The sequence below is a fragment of the Carassius gibelio genome, chromosome B12 (genome assembly GCF_023724105.1).
Source record: "Carassius gibelio isolate Cgi1373 ecotype wild population from Czech Republic chromosome B12, carGib1.2-hapl.c, whole genome shotgun sequence".
NCBI classification, from domain to species: domain Eukaryota; kingdom Metazoa; phylum Chordata; class Actinopteri; order Cypriniformes; family Cyprinidae; genus Carassius; species Carassius gibelio.
Genome location: NC_068407.1, coordinates 16,075,412 through 16,093,892, shown reverse-complemented (window position 1 = coordinate 16,093,892; position 18,481 = coordinate 16,075,412). Strand labels below are relative to the sequence as shown.

Sequence of the window (18,481 nt, the reverse complement as noted above, 5' to 3'; positions counted from 1 at the left end):
TAAGAAAATATGTCAAACTTTTTATGTGCTTAATGACACCAAATAAGCCCAAAATCAAAATATGTGCAAATGTACTAGAGCAGAAACATATTCCATGCATACCAAAAAAAAACTTGCAGAACATGCACAGTAATAGTGTGGCAATGCACTTCAAATATATCCTGTTTTTGTACTCCTCGTTAACAATGTATTATAATTTATCATTTAAAGCAGATTAATATAATCAGACAACAAGAACAATGCTTTATTGCAAACTGTACAAATCAGTCAAATACAAATCAAATATTAATGTTTTGACAGAAACCAGGGCAAGAAAAATAATAAAATATTTGATCATATCAATGCTTATCAATATTTTAAATATCAAACCAACTCTCTCTGGCAATACTGTTTTCTTATAACTATCTTGTGTTATATTAAACATATATAAAGTCGTACAATGATCTCTTCCATGAATCCACACTAATAAAGAAAGGTACAAAGCATAGCATCATCAATCAAAACATATGACCATCATGGATTACTAGTAACTTTTACAAAACAGTCCTAGGTAAAAATGGGTGAGCAGGAGAGACAGGAGAGCAATTCAATAATTCTCTGTTTATTACAGAAAAAATCTTTTGGGACTTTCCCAGAAGTTCTGATGGATTCAGCATGAAATTCTGTACACTTGCAACTTGTCTTTTGGATCGATTCATGAAAGTCATTCATTTGTAATTTAATATTGCATTCACAAACCAGCAGTGATGGAATTCAAGTTCACATTTCCAAGTTCATCTCTGATCGACACAGCCAGCACTAGTGGGGATTCTGCACAGTCTTCTGAAGCCCCGTCAGACTGCAGGCATAAAGGAATTACATAATTAATCATCAAATAGCCAAACAATTTATTGGCTTTATTGTTACATAGACTATTTCTACTGGTCAGAAGTGTGGAATTTGACCATGTTTTTTTTAAAATGTTTTTCATATTAAAAAAAATATTTTATGCTAAAGCTAAAGTATGCTAAAGTATTTCTGTAAAAAATATTTACAATTTTTAAAGGGGCTGTATGTAGGATTTACACAGAGTGGTTGATCTAGGTATTGCAGTCCAAGTTCAAAATATTGGAGAGGGTTTTTTTTCAACCGGCCCCTCCTCCTTAACTTGACACACATGTATGGTTACCAGATTGATGGAAACAAAAAAGGAACAAATGAACTTGATGATTAATTAAATGACATATGCTGTTTTTTCCGTCAACTGCCAACCCAGGGTGCTGAAATAAAATTGGGTAACTTGGCAGTTGGCGGGTTTCACAAACCAAAACAGAGACAGACATTCCGGCCCGGAACACACATTTTCAAAGGAGAATAACTTACTGAAGCAATGTTTTTCAGATAAACAAGTATGTTAACTTACCATGTTTTTTAAATATCTGCAAACATATTCTGGTATTTTTATTTCTCTTACATAGAGCACCTTTTATGAACAGTATTATAAAATGTTATAGTTGTGATGGAAAAGTGGAATTTTCAAGAGTATTCCTATGATGCTGTTCTGATTTGGTGCTCAGATATGAATAATGGTTTTTAATATTTTCAATGTTGCAAGCAGATTTGCCGCTTAATATTTTTGTGGAAACAGTGATAAATTGAAAATATATAGGTGTGTATGAAATATGAATAGATAGATCAAAATAACAGAATTTATGTGGAATAGAGGTCTTCTGCAACATTGTAAATGTTTTTACTGACACTTTTGATCAATTTAATCTTCCTAATTAAGAGTGTTGATTTATTTTATTTTTTTCTTCTTAACTCTCTGGTATTGTTTATTTGGGATTTGTCACTGGCCAAAACAGACCAGAGTCCATAATAGTGTACAAAATGTATTTTTGTGAAATGAATTTCCTATTTCATTTCTTTTTATATTTAGCATTTTAAATGTATTTAGGTACTAATTATTATTCATATCTAAATTATGAACAATTTACTGTTTAAAATGAAATAAATAAAATAAAATAAAAGGTTATATAATTATATAATTTATATAATTTTCAACTAATTAATTATTAGAGTTAAAAATAGTGCAAAAGTATTTAAAATTCTTTGAACTGAGGTTGAAAATCATCTGTAATGCCGTGGTATAAATAAATTAATTAATTTTTTGTTGAATTTCCTGCTAAATGTAAATGTTTTTTTTTAATGACTAATAAAAATCTTATCTATAAACACAGATGAATAAATATTATACTCTATCCAAGTACACATTCTCACTTACCCACTTGCCCTTATTTTTACATTTGGACCTATTTTTAATAAAACTTAAAGAGCCAGTAAGATGAAAATTCTAAGCTTCCTATCACTGTTTATAAGTCCTGTAAAATAGGTTTAAATCCATCCAAGGTTAAAAAACATTGTCATTTTGTCAAAATATAATTTTAAAATTACTTCAATTCTCAGAGATCCCCAAACGGTTCGCGCAAAGCTGTGCAAAAGATTCAGTTTCCTTAAACCCCACCTTTCGGTAGCATACTGTGTTCTGATTGGTCAACTGACATAGTTTTGATTGGTTGTTCCGCACACAACTTCATGGTAAACAATGCGTTAGCATCTTTTTGGGGTGAAGTATGTCTCATTCCTCTCATCGCGAAGCAAACAGTAAAATAAAAAACTTGAACAGTTTTGCTGCTTTTTCTTCTGTGTGGGTGTATTCAAGCCGCGCGCTTCAGTTTGAATCTGAATAGCGCGTTCAACGCGGGGGTGTGGCCACATTAGATATAATGAAGGGAGACGTGAAAAACAGACATCGCTTTGTTTTCATATGGATTACTTTATCACAGAATATCTGTTAGCAGCACTTGTTACACTTAATTTTAATGACGTGTTTGTAAATGAAAATCAGCACAGACAAAGGCTGCAGACAGCACACATACTGATAAGACGCTCGGGAGAAAACAAACACATAACTTCATAATCATACTTCACGTTGTGATTCGGAGATGCTTGTTGGTCTAAATAAAGTTGGTCATGAACCCTCTTTTATGGCCAAACGCTTTGAAAATCCCGCTGTACTCACCGAGATTAGAAAAGCAGTCATCAGTGAAATGTTGTGAACACAACAAAAGGGATTTGTTGTACTGCTCTGGTATTGTGGTAAAAATGAATTTTAGCCATTGGTTCTTCTGATCTTCATTCTTTGGCAGTGAAAATAAAACAAACTTGCCTTTACAATTAAAAACACACTGTCTCCTCGACATGATGCTCTCCCACCAACCAGAGCGTCTGTGTGGGGGGTGGGGCAGGTCAGAGTTTCGTTTCTCCCAAGACGGTAGGCGGAGATTATTATGCAAAGTGTTCCTACTGACGTACATAGAGATGGGCAAAAGATTTGAAATCTATAACGACTCATTTCAGCGATTCAGAGTCGACTCCTTACTTTAGAAGCCAATAACTTTATAAATCGTGTACTTTTTGGTTTAATTACTTTGCACATTGTTTACACTGATGGACAGCTACATCATACACTGTAATACAGGTAATTTTTGATTTCCCATCTGTGTGGCTCTTTAATGGCATATATGTACATTCTGCACATTTTACCTAATTTCTTGAGCTTGATACATTCTTCGATAAATAGAAAGCTCCAAAGAACAGCATTTATTTGAAATATAAATCTTTTGTAACATTTTTAACATATTTACTGCCACTTTTGATTAACTGAACATATCTTTGCTGAATAAACATTATTATTTTTTCTTTCCTTTATTTTTTTTTTACTAAGCTCATTCTTTTTGTTAACTAAGCTCAAACTTTTAAATGAAAGTGTATCGCAGTTTCCACAAAACATATTACCCAGGGAAAACAGTTTTCAACTTTGCTAGTAATAAGAAATCCTTTTAAGCATCAAAGAATCATACTAGAATGATTTCTGAAGTATCACATCTCTTGCCTGAATATGTTTTGCACTCCATATCCAACAGAAATTTGGTTTCATCAACAAATTTGTTTATTTTCCCAAGAGCCTCAATGGCCAGTACCTCCATGATGGATGCAAACTGCTTCTGAAACAATAAATAATCACAAATGACTTGTTTTGGACCCTTACACCATTTGCTAAATCAGGCACTTGTGTGGTAATTTCAAGATTATTGGTAAGTTCATTTCATCTTTTGTAAGTTTCAAAATCTTTCACATCTTGGTCAGTGGATTTCAAGTAAATGTTGTGGAAAAGAATATTACATTTAGTCCCAACTTTATTCTTATTTGCTTTTATTAAATTACATTATCTATGTTGGCTTTTAAAAAAATCAAGCACAAATTATATTTGATACACTAACTTTGCCAAAAGTATTGTGGCTCCCCCTTCTAATAAACAGGGAATTCTGTGGTTCTAATTTTATAACAACAGTTTGGACAGGACCCTTTTCTATTTTAACATGACAATGCCTTTGTGTATAAAGCAAGGTTAAAAAAGAAATGATTGATTCTGTCACTGTGGAAGAAGTTATGTTGGCAGCGGCTGCATTCACACCTGCGCACTGATCTTTATGGTTAGTATGTGCACACTCGGCTAACTATAAACTAACGCCTCCACTCCAGGTGATAGATGCGTCTGTAACGTAACGCAACGCAGATAAAACTCACACCACGCTGTTGTCCTGTATTTAATTAAAACTAAAACTCCGCATTGAGAGCTCATTAAAGTGTGCACACGACGCTAAACACACTTCAGGAAACAGTGGGTTGCAACAAACGGAAGAAAAACAGCGTGCGTCAATTATAATCCGGGTCCTAGAATGCATAATAAAAGTGCATTGTTGTCTATTTTTGTACAGTGTAGTTTACAATTATAATCTAAATGTAAATTCAAATTACTTCGTGAACAACAGAAAAAGTGGACGTTTTGTTAAAAAAAATATGTTTATAAATATTAATTAATTTATTTATTTATTTATTTATTTTTTATATTAAATTTAAATAACATCTGTCCTAGGTCGTGACGTGTACACAAAGCGCCAAATTTTTGGCGCGACCTGTTAACATAAGGGAAGCCTATGCTGTTGTGTGCTGAAAGCGTTGGGATGTTATTTTCTGTTTAAGCATATTTGAACAATTTCTGGTCAGTGTCATTTGTCATCTTTAGTTTATATCTCTCTGGTAAGATCGTAAATAAACCTTAATTACATTGTTAATGAACTAACCTTGTTATTTGTGCAAAGTTACCGTTAGATGTACGAGAGTTTGTTTATGTCTTTATTCGTATTCGAAACATTTAAGGTTTATTAAAAATAAATAAATATGAGAGCTAGAATCAAATGCAGTCCATTTTTAATGTTGATATAAAAACCGTTTTGACAAACATTGTTTTAAACGTTGAGCATTCTGTTGTTTTAATTAATATATTAATAGATGATTTGGTGTTTTTTTCTTCTCCCTCAAGCAGTCATGGGTTTACTGGAGCAGTGTGAGGAGCTCTTCAAGACCTCTGACCTGTATGAAGTTCTGGGTGTTTGTAAAGGAGCATCTGACTCTGAGATAAGACGCGGATATTATAAAGTCTCTCTGCAGGTTCATCCAGATAGAGCTCCTGGTGATGAGTTAGCCACCACCAAGTTCCAGGTGACCACTGCATTTCTAATGCAACACTAACACTGCATGTTTCAGAACCTTCTTGAATGGTCTGGTGTTGTCTAATGGTGAAAGGTCCAAAATAAATTTGTATGAAGCCAAAATCAATGTTAACCTCCCAAGTACATATAACTTATGGGTTACATTTGTACTAAGCAGTACAAAGTGACTGCTTGGATCTGCATACCAGGAATATTGGATCCAGTCTCTTTCCCTGTTTCCACTTTGTCTGGTATCCAAAGCTAATGTAGTGAACGTTAGAAGTGGATCAAAGGTTCATCAAAGTTGTCCTAAGGCAAGAACGCACTTTGGTTGTAGGACAACTTTCATGAAAGGTTTTGATCCACTTCAAATGTTGACTAATGTAGTTAACAGCAAGTCTTGACTGATACCCAGATTCAAACAGAGACGGTATTTTGTCTGGTGCCCAAAATTGTACCTTCTGTTAGCCTGAAAGGCTGATAAAGGAAATCTGACAGCAGAAGACAGAGCAATGATTATTATTATAACTGCAGGGTTTATAGGTTAATCTGAGCTGGTTTTGTTTTTCCAGAGTGGACTTCATCAGACCAGTACTAATCCAGCAAATGCTACTATACCAAAGCAATAGAAATGGAAAATAATTGCTTCCCCACATTGTCCTGTAAAATTAAAAATATGGAGATATGGAGAAATTCTCGGATGAACTTATCTCTTTACTAATACTGAGATTAAACAACACGCACCACAGGGCATGTACATAATAATTTAATAAAATAACTAGTGATTAGACTAAGTAATTTAATTATTGTAATTAATTTAGCACAAAAAAAAGTATGGTTGCTGTCTTGAAGCAACACAAACAGAGGTTGCTACTGAGAAATATTGTACTATATTTTAGCTCAATAATATTTTATTTTAAAAGGGATTTTATGCAACTACATATTTGTTTACTATTTATTTCTATGTAATACATTTTTAAATTAAAAGTTTTTAAGGTTAAAAAGAGACGTAAAAAAGGTTAAAAAAATTCTCATTGCAAAGAGGCAAATAAGATCCATTTGGTGGCAGGAGAAAAATACACTGATAATTCGATGGAGTAACCACTAGAGGAGTTCTGTGATTCTGTGTTCCCCATTCATTTCCAATAGCAATCACGTTTGACCACAGGAAGTAAAATGTAAAGTTAAAAAAAAAAAATTTTTAAGCCTTTTTGAATCATAGCCATTTTTGTGTGTTCACACAGCAGAAGTGACCTAAGGATTACCAGAGGGTTATATTTAAAATGATTAAATCATTAAACAAAAAAACTTGAATACACATACATTCTTAAACTTAAAAGTTTCAGTATGTCCACAGGTGCTGGGAAAGGCTTATGCAGTGTTGGCTGACAAGGACCAAAGGGCAGTCTATGATGAACAGGGAATAGTGGACGAAGAGTCAGACACTCTTGATCAAGACCGCAATTGGGAAGAGCACTGGAGAAGATTGTTTCCCAAGGTTTTATTTTTTTTTGTACCATGTCTTTTTTTTTTCTCCTATGTTGTTTTTTTCAAAGGTAGTTGCTAAAATTAACGTCTCTGCTTTAGATCACATTGCAAGACATCTTGGAGTTTGAGAAGCAGTATAAAGGCTCTGATGAAGAGGTGGAAGACTTGAAGAGACTGTACCTACAACATGAAGGTGACATGGATCTGATCATGGAGTCTGCGCTGTGCTGTACCCATGAAGATGAGCCTCGTGTCAAAGACATACTTCAGAAAGCCATTGATGCTGAAGAGGTGCCGGCCTACAAAGCCTTCACTCATGAGACTGCTAAGAAGAAGAACAACCGCAAAAGAAAGGTGAGGATTCATTTTCCTGTTTTGATATGATGTAATATATTTTAAAATAGGGTTCAAGCCTTTTTTATGAATTGCCCTGATTTTCTAGGCGGACAGAGAGCGTAAGGAGGCAGAGGAAATGGAGAAAGAGATGGGCTTGAACAGTGAGGACAGCCTGGTAGCTATGATAAAGGTAAAAACATTAAGATGTAACAGAGCTTGTATTAATCTGCCAAATGTGTGTTGCGTTTGAAAATATTTTCAAATGTAATTTATTCCTGTGATGGCAAAGCTACATTTTCAGCAGCTATTACTCCAGGCATTTATTTTTAATATAAATAATTTTGTAACTTTATATGAATGGCTTTCCTGGCACTTTTGATCAATTTAATGCATCTTTACATAATTGAAGCATTAAAATCTGACCTTGAAAAGTAGTGCCTGCAGATATGTACAGAAAAGTTTGGATGGGATTAAGTTTTTTGAATATTTGAGTTATTGATTCACAGTATGACAGGTGACCTACATTAACTTATTGTTATTAGAAATCAGCATATAACCGTAAGTTGCTTACAAAAAGACAATTAATGTTTTTAATAACTAATGTATTTTCTTAAATAAAAGGGTCCAGACCGCTGATCTATAATAAGAAATTATATATATAATTGTAATTATTATCAAATATAAATTTTAACTCTAATATAAATTATATATATATATATATATATATATATATATATATATATATATATATATATATATATATATATATATATATACAGTATTGTTCAAAATAATAGCAGTACAATGTGACTAACCAGAATAATCAAGGTTTTTCGTATATTTTTTTATTGCTACGTGGCAAACAAGTTACCAGTAGGTTCAGTAGATTCTCAGAAAACAAATGAGACTCAGCATTCATGATATGCACGCTCTTAAGGCTGTGCAATTGGGCAATTAGTTGAATTAGTTGAAAGGGGTGTGTTCAAAAAAATAGCAGTGTGGCATTCAATCACTGAGGTCATCAATTTTGTGAAGAAACAGGTGTGAATCAGGTGGCCCCTATTTAAGGATGAAGCCAACACTTGTTGAACATGCATTTGAAAGCTGAGGAAAATGGGTCGTTCAAGACATTGTTCAGAAGAACAGCGTACTTTGATTAAAAAGTTGATTAGAGAGGGGAAAACCTATAAAGAGGTGCAAAAAATGATAGGCTGTTCAGCTAAAATGATCTCCAATGCCTTAAAATGGAGAGCAAAACCAGAGAGACGTGGAAGAAAACGGAAGACAACCATCAAAATGGATAGAAGAATAACCAGAATGGCAAAGGCTCAGCCAATGATCACCTCCAGGATGATCAAAGACAGTCTGGAGTTACCTGTAAGTACTGTGACAGTTAGAAGACGTCTGTGTGAAGCTAATCTATTTTCAAGAATCCCCCGCAAAGTCCCTCTGTTAAAAAAAAGGCATGTGCAGAAGAGGTTACAATTTGCCAAAGAACACATCAACTGGCCTAAAGAGAAATGGAGGAACATTTTGTGGACTGATGAGAGTAAAATTGTTCTTTTTGGGTCCAAGGGCCACAGGCAGTTTGTGAGACGACCCCCAAACTCTGAATTCAAGCCACAGTACACAGTGAAGACAGTGAAGCATGGAGGTGCAAGCATCATGATATGGGCATGTTTCTCCTACTATGGTGTTGGGCCTATTTATCGCATACCAGGGATCATGGATCAGTTTGCATATGTTAAAATACTTGAAGAGGTCATGTTGCCCTATGCTGAAGAGGACATGCCCTTGAAATGGTTGTTTCAACAAGACAATGACCCAAAACACACTAGTAAACGGGCAAAGTCTTGGTTCCAAACCAACAAAATTAATGTTATGGAGTGGCCAGCCCAATCTCCAGACCTTAATCCAATTGAGAACTTGTGGGGTGATATCAAAAATGCTGTTTCTGAAGCAAAACCAAGAAATGTGAATGAATTGTGGAATGTTGTTAAAGAATCATGGAGTGGAATAACAGCTGAGAGGTGCCACAAGTTGGTTGACTCCATGCCACACAGATGTCAAGCAGTTTTAAAAAACTGTGGTCATACAACTAAATATTAGTTTAGTGATTCACAGGATTGCTAAATCCCAGAAAAAAAAATGTTTGTACAAAATAGTTTTGAGTTTGTACAGTCAAAGGTAGACACTGCTATTTTTTTGAACACACCCCTTTCAACTAATTGCCCAATTGCACAGCCTTAAGAGCGTGCATATCATGAATGCTGGGTCTTGTTTGTTTTCTGACAATCTACTGAACCTACTGGTAACTTGTTTGCCACGTAGCAATAAAAAATATACTAAAAACCTTGATTATTCTGGTTAGTCACATTGTACTGCTATTATTTTGAACAATACTGTATATATATATATATATATATATATATATATAGATAGATAGATATCAGTGGGCCAGACTCATCTCATTCAAATTAGGAAAATTCTTACCATAAATGTTGTTAATACATTTTATTTGGGTAATTATTATTTCTGCTTTTATCAGATGCATTCAAGTCATCACTTCCAGAAAAGCCTTAATTTTCTTTTTATGCCTCTTGTTTATTATTTAGCAAAGACAAAAGTCCAAAGAAAATGGATTCAACTCCCTCATCTCGGATCTAGAGGCGAAATATTGCAAGAAACCAGCAGCTGGAAAGAAGGGCAAGAAAAAGTAGTGTGCTCTTGTTCAGACCAGCTTGTGGATAAAATGCAAAAAGAACATTTTAAATGTTACTTTAACCGTTTTTTTTGTATATATGTTTTCCTGTTTCCTTATTTTATGTATTATTCATGGTCTTCTGACTAATAATAAACTGGATTCAATCAATATGCAAGTTGTGGTTTATACGTATTTATGGTCATAAAAATTGTAGAACACTCACCATTTAAAATATAATACAACCAACACAAAGTCACTTCTTTTAAAGTCACATTTATTTTCAATAAAAAAAGCATTTCAACTGGGTTTTACAACACTACACTGTAGTAACAACTGATTACTCGGTGACACTGAGGATATCTGAGGAAAGCTGGGCTGTCCGAACTCTGCGTCGTGAAGTATTTTTTGGATCTGAAGCTTCACCAAAGACTGCTTTGAAGCAGGTAAGCGTCTTAATGCAGGTGCTAAGCTCCGAAGAAATAAATCGACTTCATCTTGCTGTTCGTCTTTCTCTTTGTCTCTCACATCTTTAGATGCCAGATACCTCTCCAACAGCTCTAGTGTCTCTGATCGCCTTCTCTTTACAATGTCAGACCGGATCGCTCCTGGACTTGTCATGGATGTTCCCATACTGGTGCTGGCTGGTTCAGCCCCGCTGTCTTCATCTGGCTCATCATCCTCGATTTTGCCAGGAACACTGTCCAATATAACACTGTACACCAATAAAAACCATTGTGAATAACCAGTAGCTTCAATATGCTTTATTACAGCACAGATAAATAATACAACTTATTGCTAAAATCTATATAAAAGGAAATTATAGTTTCCCACTATGTTACAAAAAGACTAAATGATGCTACCTGATTAATGTAAAAGAAGATTTCAATTTTATTGGTATATCACAAAAATGAGCACATGGCAGCAGGTGTAAAAGAACTGGTGTGATTAAAATAAAATGAAAATCTGTTCACATAAACACTTTGTTTTTAATTTTAGTTAAGTTGCAATACACAAAACATTTTGTGTTAAATGAAAATCTGTTGGAAATGTACAACACTTGCTCACCAATGGATCATCTGCAGTGAATGGGTGCCGTCAGAATGAAAAACATCACAATCCACACGACTCTAGTCCATCAATTAATGACTTGTGGAGCAAAAAGCAGCTTGTTTGTAAAATAAATAATTCCATTGTTTTTAACCTGAAACCAGTGCTTCCTGCTAAAATGAGTCCTCTATCCATAACATTGCTTTCTTGTCTCAGTCACCTTGTCTGAATCAGGAGAGAAATCACAGATAAAGCATGGTTTACAAGTGAAAACAGTCCAGAACAGTTCTAACAAACATGCAAGGGGACTTTAAAGTGAGAGGACAACTTTTTCACAGGATGAAGTGTTAAAGATATTTTAAACAGAATCGTGTTTTAAATATTAAAATGCCTTAAAGGGATAGTTCACCCAAAAATGACAATTCTGTCATTAATTACTCACCCTCAAGTCGTTTCAAACCTGTAAGACCTTTGTTCATCTCCGGAACACAAATTAAGAATATTTGATGCATTCCAAGAGCTCTCTCTGACCCTCCCATAGACACGATCAAGGTTCAGAAAATGAGAGCTCTACGAATGCATCAAAAAAAATCTTGATTTGTGTTCTGAACATGAACTAAGGTCTTACAGGTTTGGAATGACATGAGGGTGATTAATTAAAGATAAAATTTTAATTTTTGGGTGAACTATCCCTTTAATGGATTACTCACAAATAAACAGATTTATACTCCACAAAGCTTTTAACTGATTGACTGGAGTCGCGCCGATTATTTTTTTGAATATTCTGATGTTTTATTAGAAGTTTGGACTCTCATTTTGACAGCACTCATTGACTACAGAGTATCCATTGATAAGCAATTGATGTACTGCTAAATTTGTCTAAATCTGTTTCAATGAAGAACCAACTCATCTACATCTTGCATGGCCTTAGATTTTCATTTTTGGGAGAACTACTCGCTGCAGCGGTTGTTATCTCCAAAATAAAAATCTATTTTTTTATTAACATAGAATCAAATTTTATACAAAAAAAGTCTTAATACTTGCCTGCCCAATCAAATATTAAACTAGTAAAATATATCCCACAAGTTTAGTAGTATGGTCATATGCTATTTTGAACACAACTTATAGAAATATCTCAAAAGGTAATGAAACACATAACTTGGTTTACAAAAAAAAAGTTTAAAAAATATATTAATTTAAAGGACCATTATCACTTGTACAAAATGTTGCAAATGACGTCACCGCTGTCAGTTGAATTTGAATGGCAAGATATTCAGTGAAATCAAAATGGGATTTTTTTTTTCTCAAACTCTTACATTTTGCAAGCACTGTTATAATAGTACAACTTTTTGTGTCTATAGAAAGGCTTAAATAAAACACACTCGAATACCTTCTGTGCTCCGTGGGGGGATCGAGAAAGTCCATCACTCGCATATATTTCCATTGCTTTTTTTTTGCTGCCCTTCCACTCCGATTCCCGTCCTGCTCCAGTCGCTTTTTCCTGGTGTATGTGTCTCTTAGATTTTTCCATTTAGCTTTCACCTCTTCCACTAACGTTACACAAACACACAGACGTTGATGATGGTGGTGAGGCGCGCTTACAGTAACGCTACACAACAAGCGACACCGATAAAACTCACCATCGACTCCCATTTTGTCTGCTATTCCTTGCCAGAGAACTTCTTTCCGCTTCGTGTTTTTGTACTCGCTGTGGTTTTTATCAAATAACTCCTTGTTCTCAGAAACCAAAAACAACAACAGCTCCGCGTCCATCTTGACTACCATTCTTCTTCTAACGACCTAACGTTAGCACAGGATTTAGCGCTTCGGCGCCACCAAGTGTGGAGGAGAGGCGGGATTGGCTACGGAAAGGAAAGGCCTGAATCTGATTGGTCGGTGAGTGTTACCTCAGTCAACTAACCAAAAACTAAAAATATATTCATCTTACACAAAGTATGAATGTAAATGACAAATGTACATTTTATTAAATATGAAACCATACGTTTTAAAAAAAGAAACAGTAAATCCTTGCAAAACAACACAAACATTTTAAACAACTGTTTCTTGGTATTGTTTTTATTGTAAGATGATTAAAAATATATATATTTTTTTTAAAACATATGTTTATTAAAATGATTTCTTCAACAAATGCAATAGTGTACTGGTTGATTAGTACTATTTGAGGTAGAGAAGAATGTTCAAATGCTTCTTGATGCAATCCATCAACACTTAATTATAATTAATCACATTTATTTCCTAGTCCAAGCATACTCCAAGTATAATAAAAGTCCTGCTTTGAATATCATTGAAGATCCCTTCAAAAGTAGTCCACTTCTTGTGTATTCTGATATTGTTCAGGTTTTCGTGTCTATTTGATCTTTAGGTTCCTATATTAATGGTAACCCACTGCAAACAGATGCATGATTATTTGAGTCCATGTCATTTTCTTGATAGCTGCTGATGATTGGCCCATTCCTGAATGAGCTGATTGGCTATGGCGTAAGAAGGTGGGACCCAGAACACAGGCGGCTCTCTTCTAGGGTCACGTGGCATATTCTGTAGTGCTTCTGTTATTTCTTCATAAGTGAACCAGCGCGCATCTTCAAGTTCTGCCTTGTCAATATTCACCTGTCCATGAACAGGTAAAGCAATTAAAAGCTGTAGCAACAGCAATGCCTCTATCGTGCTGCCATTGGCTAAAATTACTATATTTTGATATGCCTTCAATGGTTTATTTCACATTTTAATAACTGAACCAATTCTCATCCACATTCTGTAAATGACAGAGAAATACTGTAGATACATTTGTTCAAATTAATTAAAAAGGTATTGAAAAGAAAATTTGATCGTCAAAGCAAAAACGTTCTTTTCTTCCAGTAAAAAAAATACCCACAGGGTAAAATTACACTACTTTTTTATCATATATTCAGAAATTATAAGGCAATACAAATGTAACACAAAGATGTATAAATACATCATATAAATAACACTATATGAACTGATGAAATTTCCCAGAAATGATACACATGCTAAAATAGCATTTATTTTCTTTCACTAAACTAAGAGTCACCATTTTTTCTTTTGATTTTACAATGAAAAATCACCTGGAAATCTGCTTGACAAGTGTACAAACAGTTCTCTTTAATAATGTAATTGAAGTCTTTAATCTCTAGAGTCTTATTATAGTAAGTAGTTTAAGGGATCATCCAAGTCTCACCTGTGTTTTGTCTGGGTTTACAGTTGCATGGCAGGCTAACATAAAGGAGCTTTGTGGGAATGGCCAGTGCTGTGATCCCGAGTACTGAAGGTCCTCCACCTCCAGACCCACCTCTTCTGCCACCTCTCTGAGCAGGGCTTCTTCCACTGACTCTCCTGCACAATGTTTTGATAGAGCCAAATTGTTAGGTAACTCAGGTGATATGGTGTGCACAGCAGTTTGTAATAAAGTGTGACTCACCCATGTCACAGAAGCCAGAGAGCGCGCTGTACATGCCTTTAGGAAACATGGCCTGGCGCGCCAGCAGACATCGGCTCCCATCAGACACCAGCACGATCACAACAGGTGCCATCTGCAAGTGGAGGACAAACAGCTCACGCTAATGTTTTCATGGTGTACTGTAATTTAAGTTCACAATTAACTGTACTCCAAAACAGGATATTCAACGAGAAAATGGAAATATACCATTATTTAACACATTTTTCAGAGTAGAACATCACATTATTTATTAAAGGGGGGGGGTGAAATGCTATTTCATGCATACTGAGTTTTTTACACTGTTAAAGAGTTGGATTCCCATGCTAAACATGGAAAAAGTTTCAAAAATTAAGTTGTACGTTTGAAGGAGTATTTTTGTTCCCAAAATACTCCTTCCGGTTTGTCACAAGTTTCGGAAAGTTTTTTTTGAGTATGGGTCTGTGTGACGTTAGATGGAGCGGAATTTCCTTATATGGGTCCTAAGGGCACGTCTGCCGGAAGAGAGCGCGCTCCCGTATAGCGAGGCTGAGCACAAACATTTCACTGATCAGAGCGATTCACTGATCAGAGCGAGAGCGTCGCGAAAAGTCACAAAAGAAGTGTGTTTTTGGTTGCCAGGGCAAGACAACCCTGCACAGATTACCAAAAAAAAACAGCATTAAGGGACCAGTGGATGGAGTTTATTTTTACAGAGCATCAACGGAGTTGTGCAAGTGTTTGTTTGTTCACTGCATTTCGAAGATGCTTGTTTTACAAACAAGGCCCAGTTTGACGCCGGATTTGCACATCGTTTATTTCTTAAGGATAATGCAGTCCCAATCGAAAAAGGGTCACGATCGTGTGTTGGAACCGCAGGCGGTGAGTAAAACTGCTTCAAATATCTCTGTGTTGTTAACTTAGCTATCGGTGCGTAAGCACATCAAGTAAACAACATGCGATGTTGTCATCAAACTACACTTTCCACATGTACAGCTTAAAAAAAGAAAAAAAAAATGATGACATAAAGTGGAATTTAGTCATTTTCCAAAACTGTTAAAGCAAATATATACAGTTTCAATACATACTACATAGAGACGTCCTGATGTAGTCTTTGCCGCTGCTGCTCATCTGGCTGATGTTTTTTTCCTCACGGTAATGTCACAGCTTCCAAATGCTCTCAACGCAAAAGCCTACAGGCGCTCGTGATTCTTTAGCTCCGCCCACACGTCACGCTTCCAGCCGGTCGGTTTTTCCGGGAAAAAACGGTACAGACTATCTTTCTCTTATAAATATAATAAAAATAAACACTTTTTGGAGTTATGAAGGATGCAGTACTACTCTATAGGTACTCAAGATTAACATGATATTGAGTGAAAACGAGCATTTTACCCCCCCCCCCCTTTAAACAAATTGCTACTAGTGAAATAATTATTAAAGGAAATACAGTATTTTAAAAAAATCGGACAATGCTTTCTTTCTCAAATGCCTTGCATGTGTCTGACATGGTGAGAAGAACCTGCTTACTTTGGGGTAGTATGTGATGCCACTGCTGTGACACACTCTGTAACTTCCTGACTGGTTCCTGACGGTAGGCTGCCCCGTGGCACTGCAAAAGCTATTGGTCTGATGCCATCGAAGGAGAGCTTGTCCCTAAAACAAACACCAAATTAAACCGTTTTTACACTAATAACTTATTAGAGATGGTCTACATACAAACGGCTCCAACTGTATTCATAGAACAGAACTTTTGCTTTTTCTTTTGTGACAGAAGCAGCAACAGATTATTTATTTCTTATTATGATATACAACCAAGTGAAATTAATTACTTAAAAAACGACTGGGTTCTTTGCATCAGCTGTTGATTGGATGAAGGCAGATCTGAATGCAAGCTTGCAGCCGGTTGTAAGAAAGTGGTGGAGTTTTAGCAAATGACTGAAGAAGTCGGTCAATTCACCAGAAGGTCCAGTTAATCATTAATATGCATGTAGAAAATCGATCACTTTCATTAAATGTTATGAACACGCAACCTGTTTACTTACAGCATGTTTTTCTAAATCAGTTATAACTGGGCACAAAATCAACATGTCATTTCAAAGCGATTACAATGCACTAGCTTGGCTATTCATTTAGAAACCTTAAGTACATACTTTAGCAGCAAGAGGAGACTCTGGTCCAGGTATCATGAAGAAAGCTTTCCTGAGGTCCACAAACATGCCTCCACACTCCTGCTCCAATGCACTGCGGTCTAAATCACCTACAGTGAGAAAAGATCTCCATGAGCTGACATATATAGTGCATAAAGTAATATACAGTTTCCAGTGTAGTACAGTATGGGTTCCCATGGTCACCTGGAAATATGAACACTGTTTTCCTGGAAATGAATCAAAACTTCAAATGTCATAGACATTCCAGAAACAATTAAACACCTCTCACATTACCCATTCCTATAACGTTCCTGTAGCTCAACCAGTACAGCACAGACATGGCAACACCAAAATAAGGAATACTGTAATTCTGTCAACGAATACAATGTAGGTCGCTCTGGATAAAAGCGTTTGCCATACTGTTTGTATGAATGAGATTTCAAAATGATGCATTTTCCAGTTGTAGAATGTTTGTTTTTAAACTACATTTTCTTCATAGTACCGTAGAGTAATGGATATATTAACTGACCTACTTCCAGTGAGAACTGTGGTTCATCCTTGTCAGTGCATCCCAGAAGAAAAGATTCATTAACAATGTGTTTGTCCTTTCCAACCTTTTCCAATATTTGTTCCAAATCTAGAGAAATAGGTATACAATTATAAAAAAAAATGATTTATAAAATCTTTGTATTTATGTAATGGAAGAATTTAAATGAGGCTGTATTGAAACCTGAGGTTTTTAGAGAAGCCAATTTGTATCCACTGCCACTGCTAGTCTTTCGCAGAAGAGGAGAAAGCTTATGATACAGTAGAACCTTCCCAGACTTCAGCGCCTCTCGACATGCTTCATCGTCCTCCTTTAATCTCATGAGGTACCTAAACAGAAATATTATATTATAAAAAGTAAAAAAGAAAAACACTTGAATTGTACAAAGTTGGCGCTAGGAACTACTACAGATAACACTTAATAATAACAACTTTTTTATTATCAATTAATAATAATAATAATAAAAATGTATGTTTCCAAAAAATGTTTTTATAGGACCTGGACATGATCTTGAGAGGTTTCAAGAGATTTACAGTGCTTTAGTAAATAATATTTCCAGCCTACTCCAGTGGTATTTTATTTTTTTATTATAAATTCATGTACTTTGAAGAAGAAGACAGACCTCATTCGAGAAACATATCCAGAGAAGGAGCGTGATAGCACCAGGTTACAGCTGAATATAGGCTTGAATGACTGCAGCATATCTTAAAGGTAATGCCTGTATGTTCAATACAAAAGGTTTTAACATTAACATTCACATTTGATCGACCTGAACGGAACTTTAAATAGTTCAACAGTCATGAACGGTGAAAGAGAGAACTTGCCCTTGAAACAAACGTAAACTGGCAGTGCAGAAGCTTCTTTTAGTGTTAGGGTTTCCTGTAAATAAGAGTTTATTTGGCATTGTCAGGCGAATGACACAAAAACACATAACGTCAGGCCTATTAGCATATTTTTATAACAGAACATACCGTCGTAGGCTACTACACCGCAAATAATTCAGAGTTTCGTAAAACTGTGTCGCTCTCCACTCCAGCAAGCCTTCAGTTTACATAACATATAGCACCCTAAGTAATATACTGTCATAAATAAATATGATTGTTTTTATACTCCTGCAAACGACGCCTGCGCGTAACACGCACGACGTCACTACGTCATCAAGAGCGG

At 35.3% G+C, this 18,481-nt stretch overlaps 2 protein-coding genes across 8 annotated transcripts; one reads left to right on the top strand and one right to left on the bottom strand.

Annotated features, from left to right (window-relative positions):
- The first annotated feature begins 4,956 nt into the window (after positions 1–4,956).
- LOC127969062 (dnaJ homolog subfamily C member 9-like) lies at positions 4,957–10,290 on the top strand. Of its 3 annotated transcripts, none has more exons than XM_052570676.1 (6): positions 4,957–5,104; positions 5,429–5,604; positions 6,952–7,092; positions 7,182–7,436; positions 7,525–7,608; positions 10,034–10,290. In XM_052570676.1, the coding sequence occupies exons 2-6, from the start codon at positions 5,431–5,433 to the stop codon at positions 10,136–10,138; spliced, it is 759 nt and encodes a 252-aa protein (XP_052426636.1). In that variant the 5' UTR covers positions 4,957–5,104; positions 5,429–5,430; the 3' UTR covers positions 10,139–10,290. The 3 variants fall into 3 exon arrangements, with proteins under 3 accessions (XP_052426636.1, XP_052426634.1, XP_052426635.1); XM_052570674.1 differs by having other exon boundaries at positions 4,994–5,142; XM_052570675.1 differs by having other exon boundaries at positions 4,994–5,142; positions 5,426–5,604.
- Positions 10,291–10,379: 89 nt separating this feature from the next.
- On the bottom strand, positions 10,380–18,477 carry nudt13 (nudix (nucleoside diphosphate linked moiety X)-type motif 13). Of its 5 annotated transcripts, XM_052570670.1 has the most exons (13): positions 18,286–18,476; positions 18,139–18,193; positions 17,937–18,032; positions 17,498–17,643; positions 17,297–17,404; positions 16,771–16,877; positions 16,148–16,273; positions 14,627–14,738; positions 14,387–14,541; positions 12,810–13,797; positions 12,560–12,719; positions 11,188–11,394; positions 10,380–10,834 (listed from the first exon to the last, which is right to left on the bottom strand). In XM_052570670.1, exons 3-10 carry the CDS (start codon positions 18,014–18,016, stop codon positions 13,609–13,611), a joined length of 1,023 nt encoding a protein of 340 aa, XP_052426630.1. In that variant the 5' UTR covers positions 18,017–18,032; positions 18,139–18,193; positions 18,286–18,476; the 3' UTR covers positions 10,380–10,834; positions 11,188–11,394; positions 12,560–12,719; positions 12,810–13,608. The 5 variants fall into 5 exon arrangements, with proteins under 5 accessions (XP_052426630.1, XP_052426631.1, XP_052426629.1 ...); XM_052570671.1 differs by lacking the exon at positions 11,188–11,394 and having other exon boundaries at positions 17,937–18,018; positions 18,286–18,477; XM_052570669.1 differs by lacking the exon at positions 11,188–11,394.
- Positions 18,478–18,481: the final 4 nt, after the last annotated feature.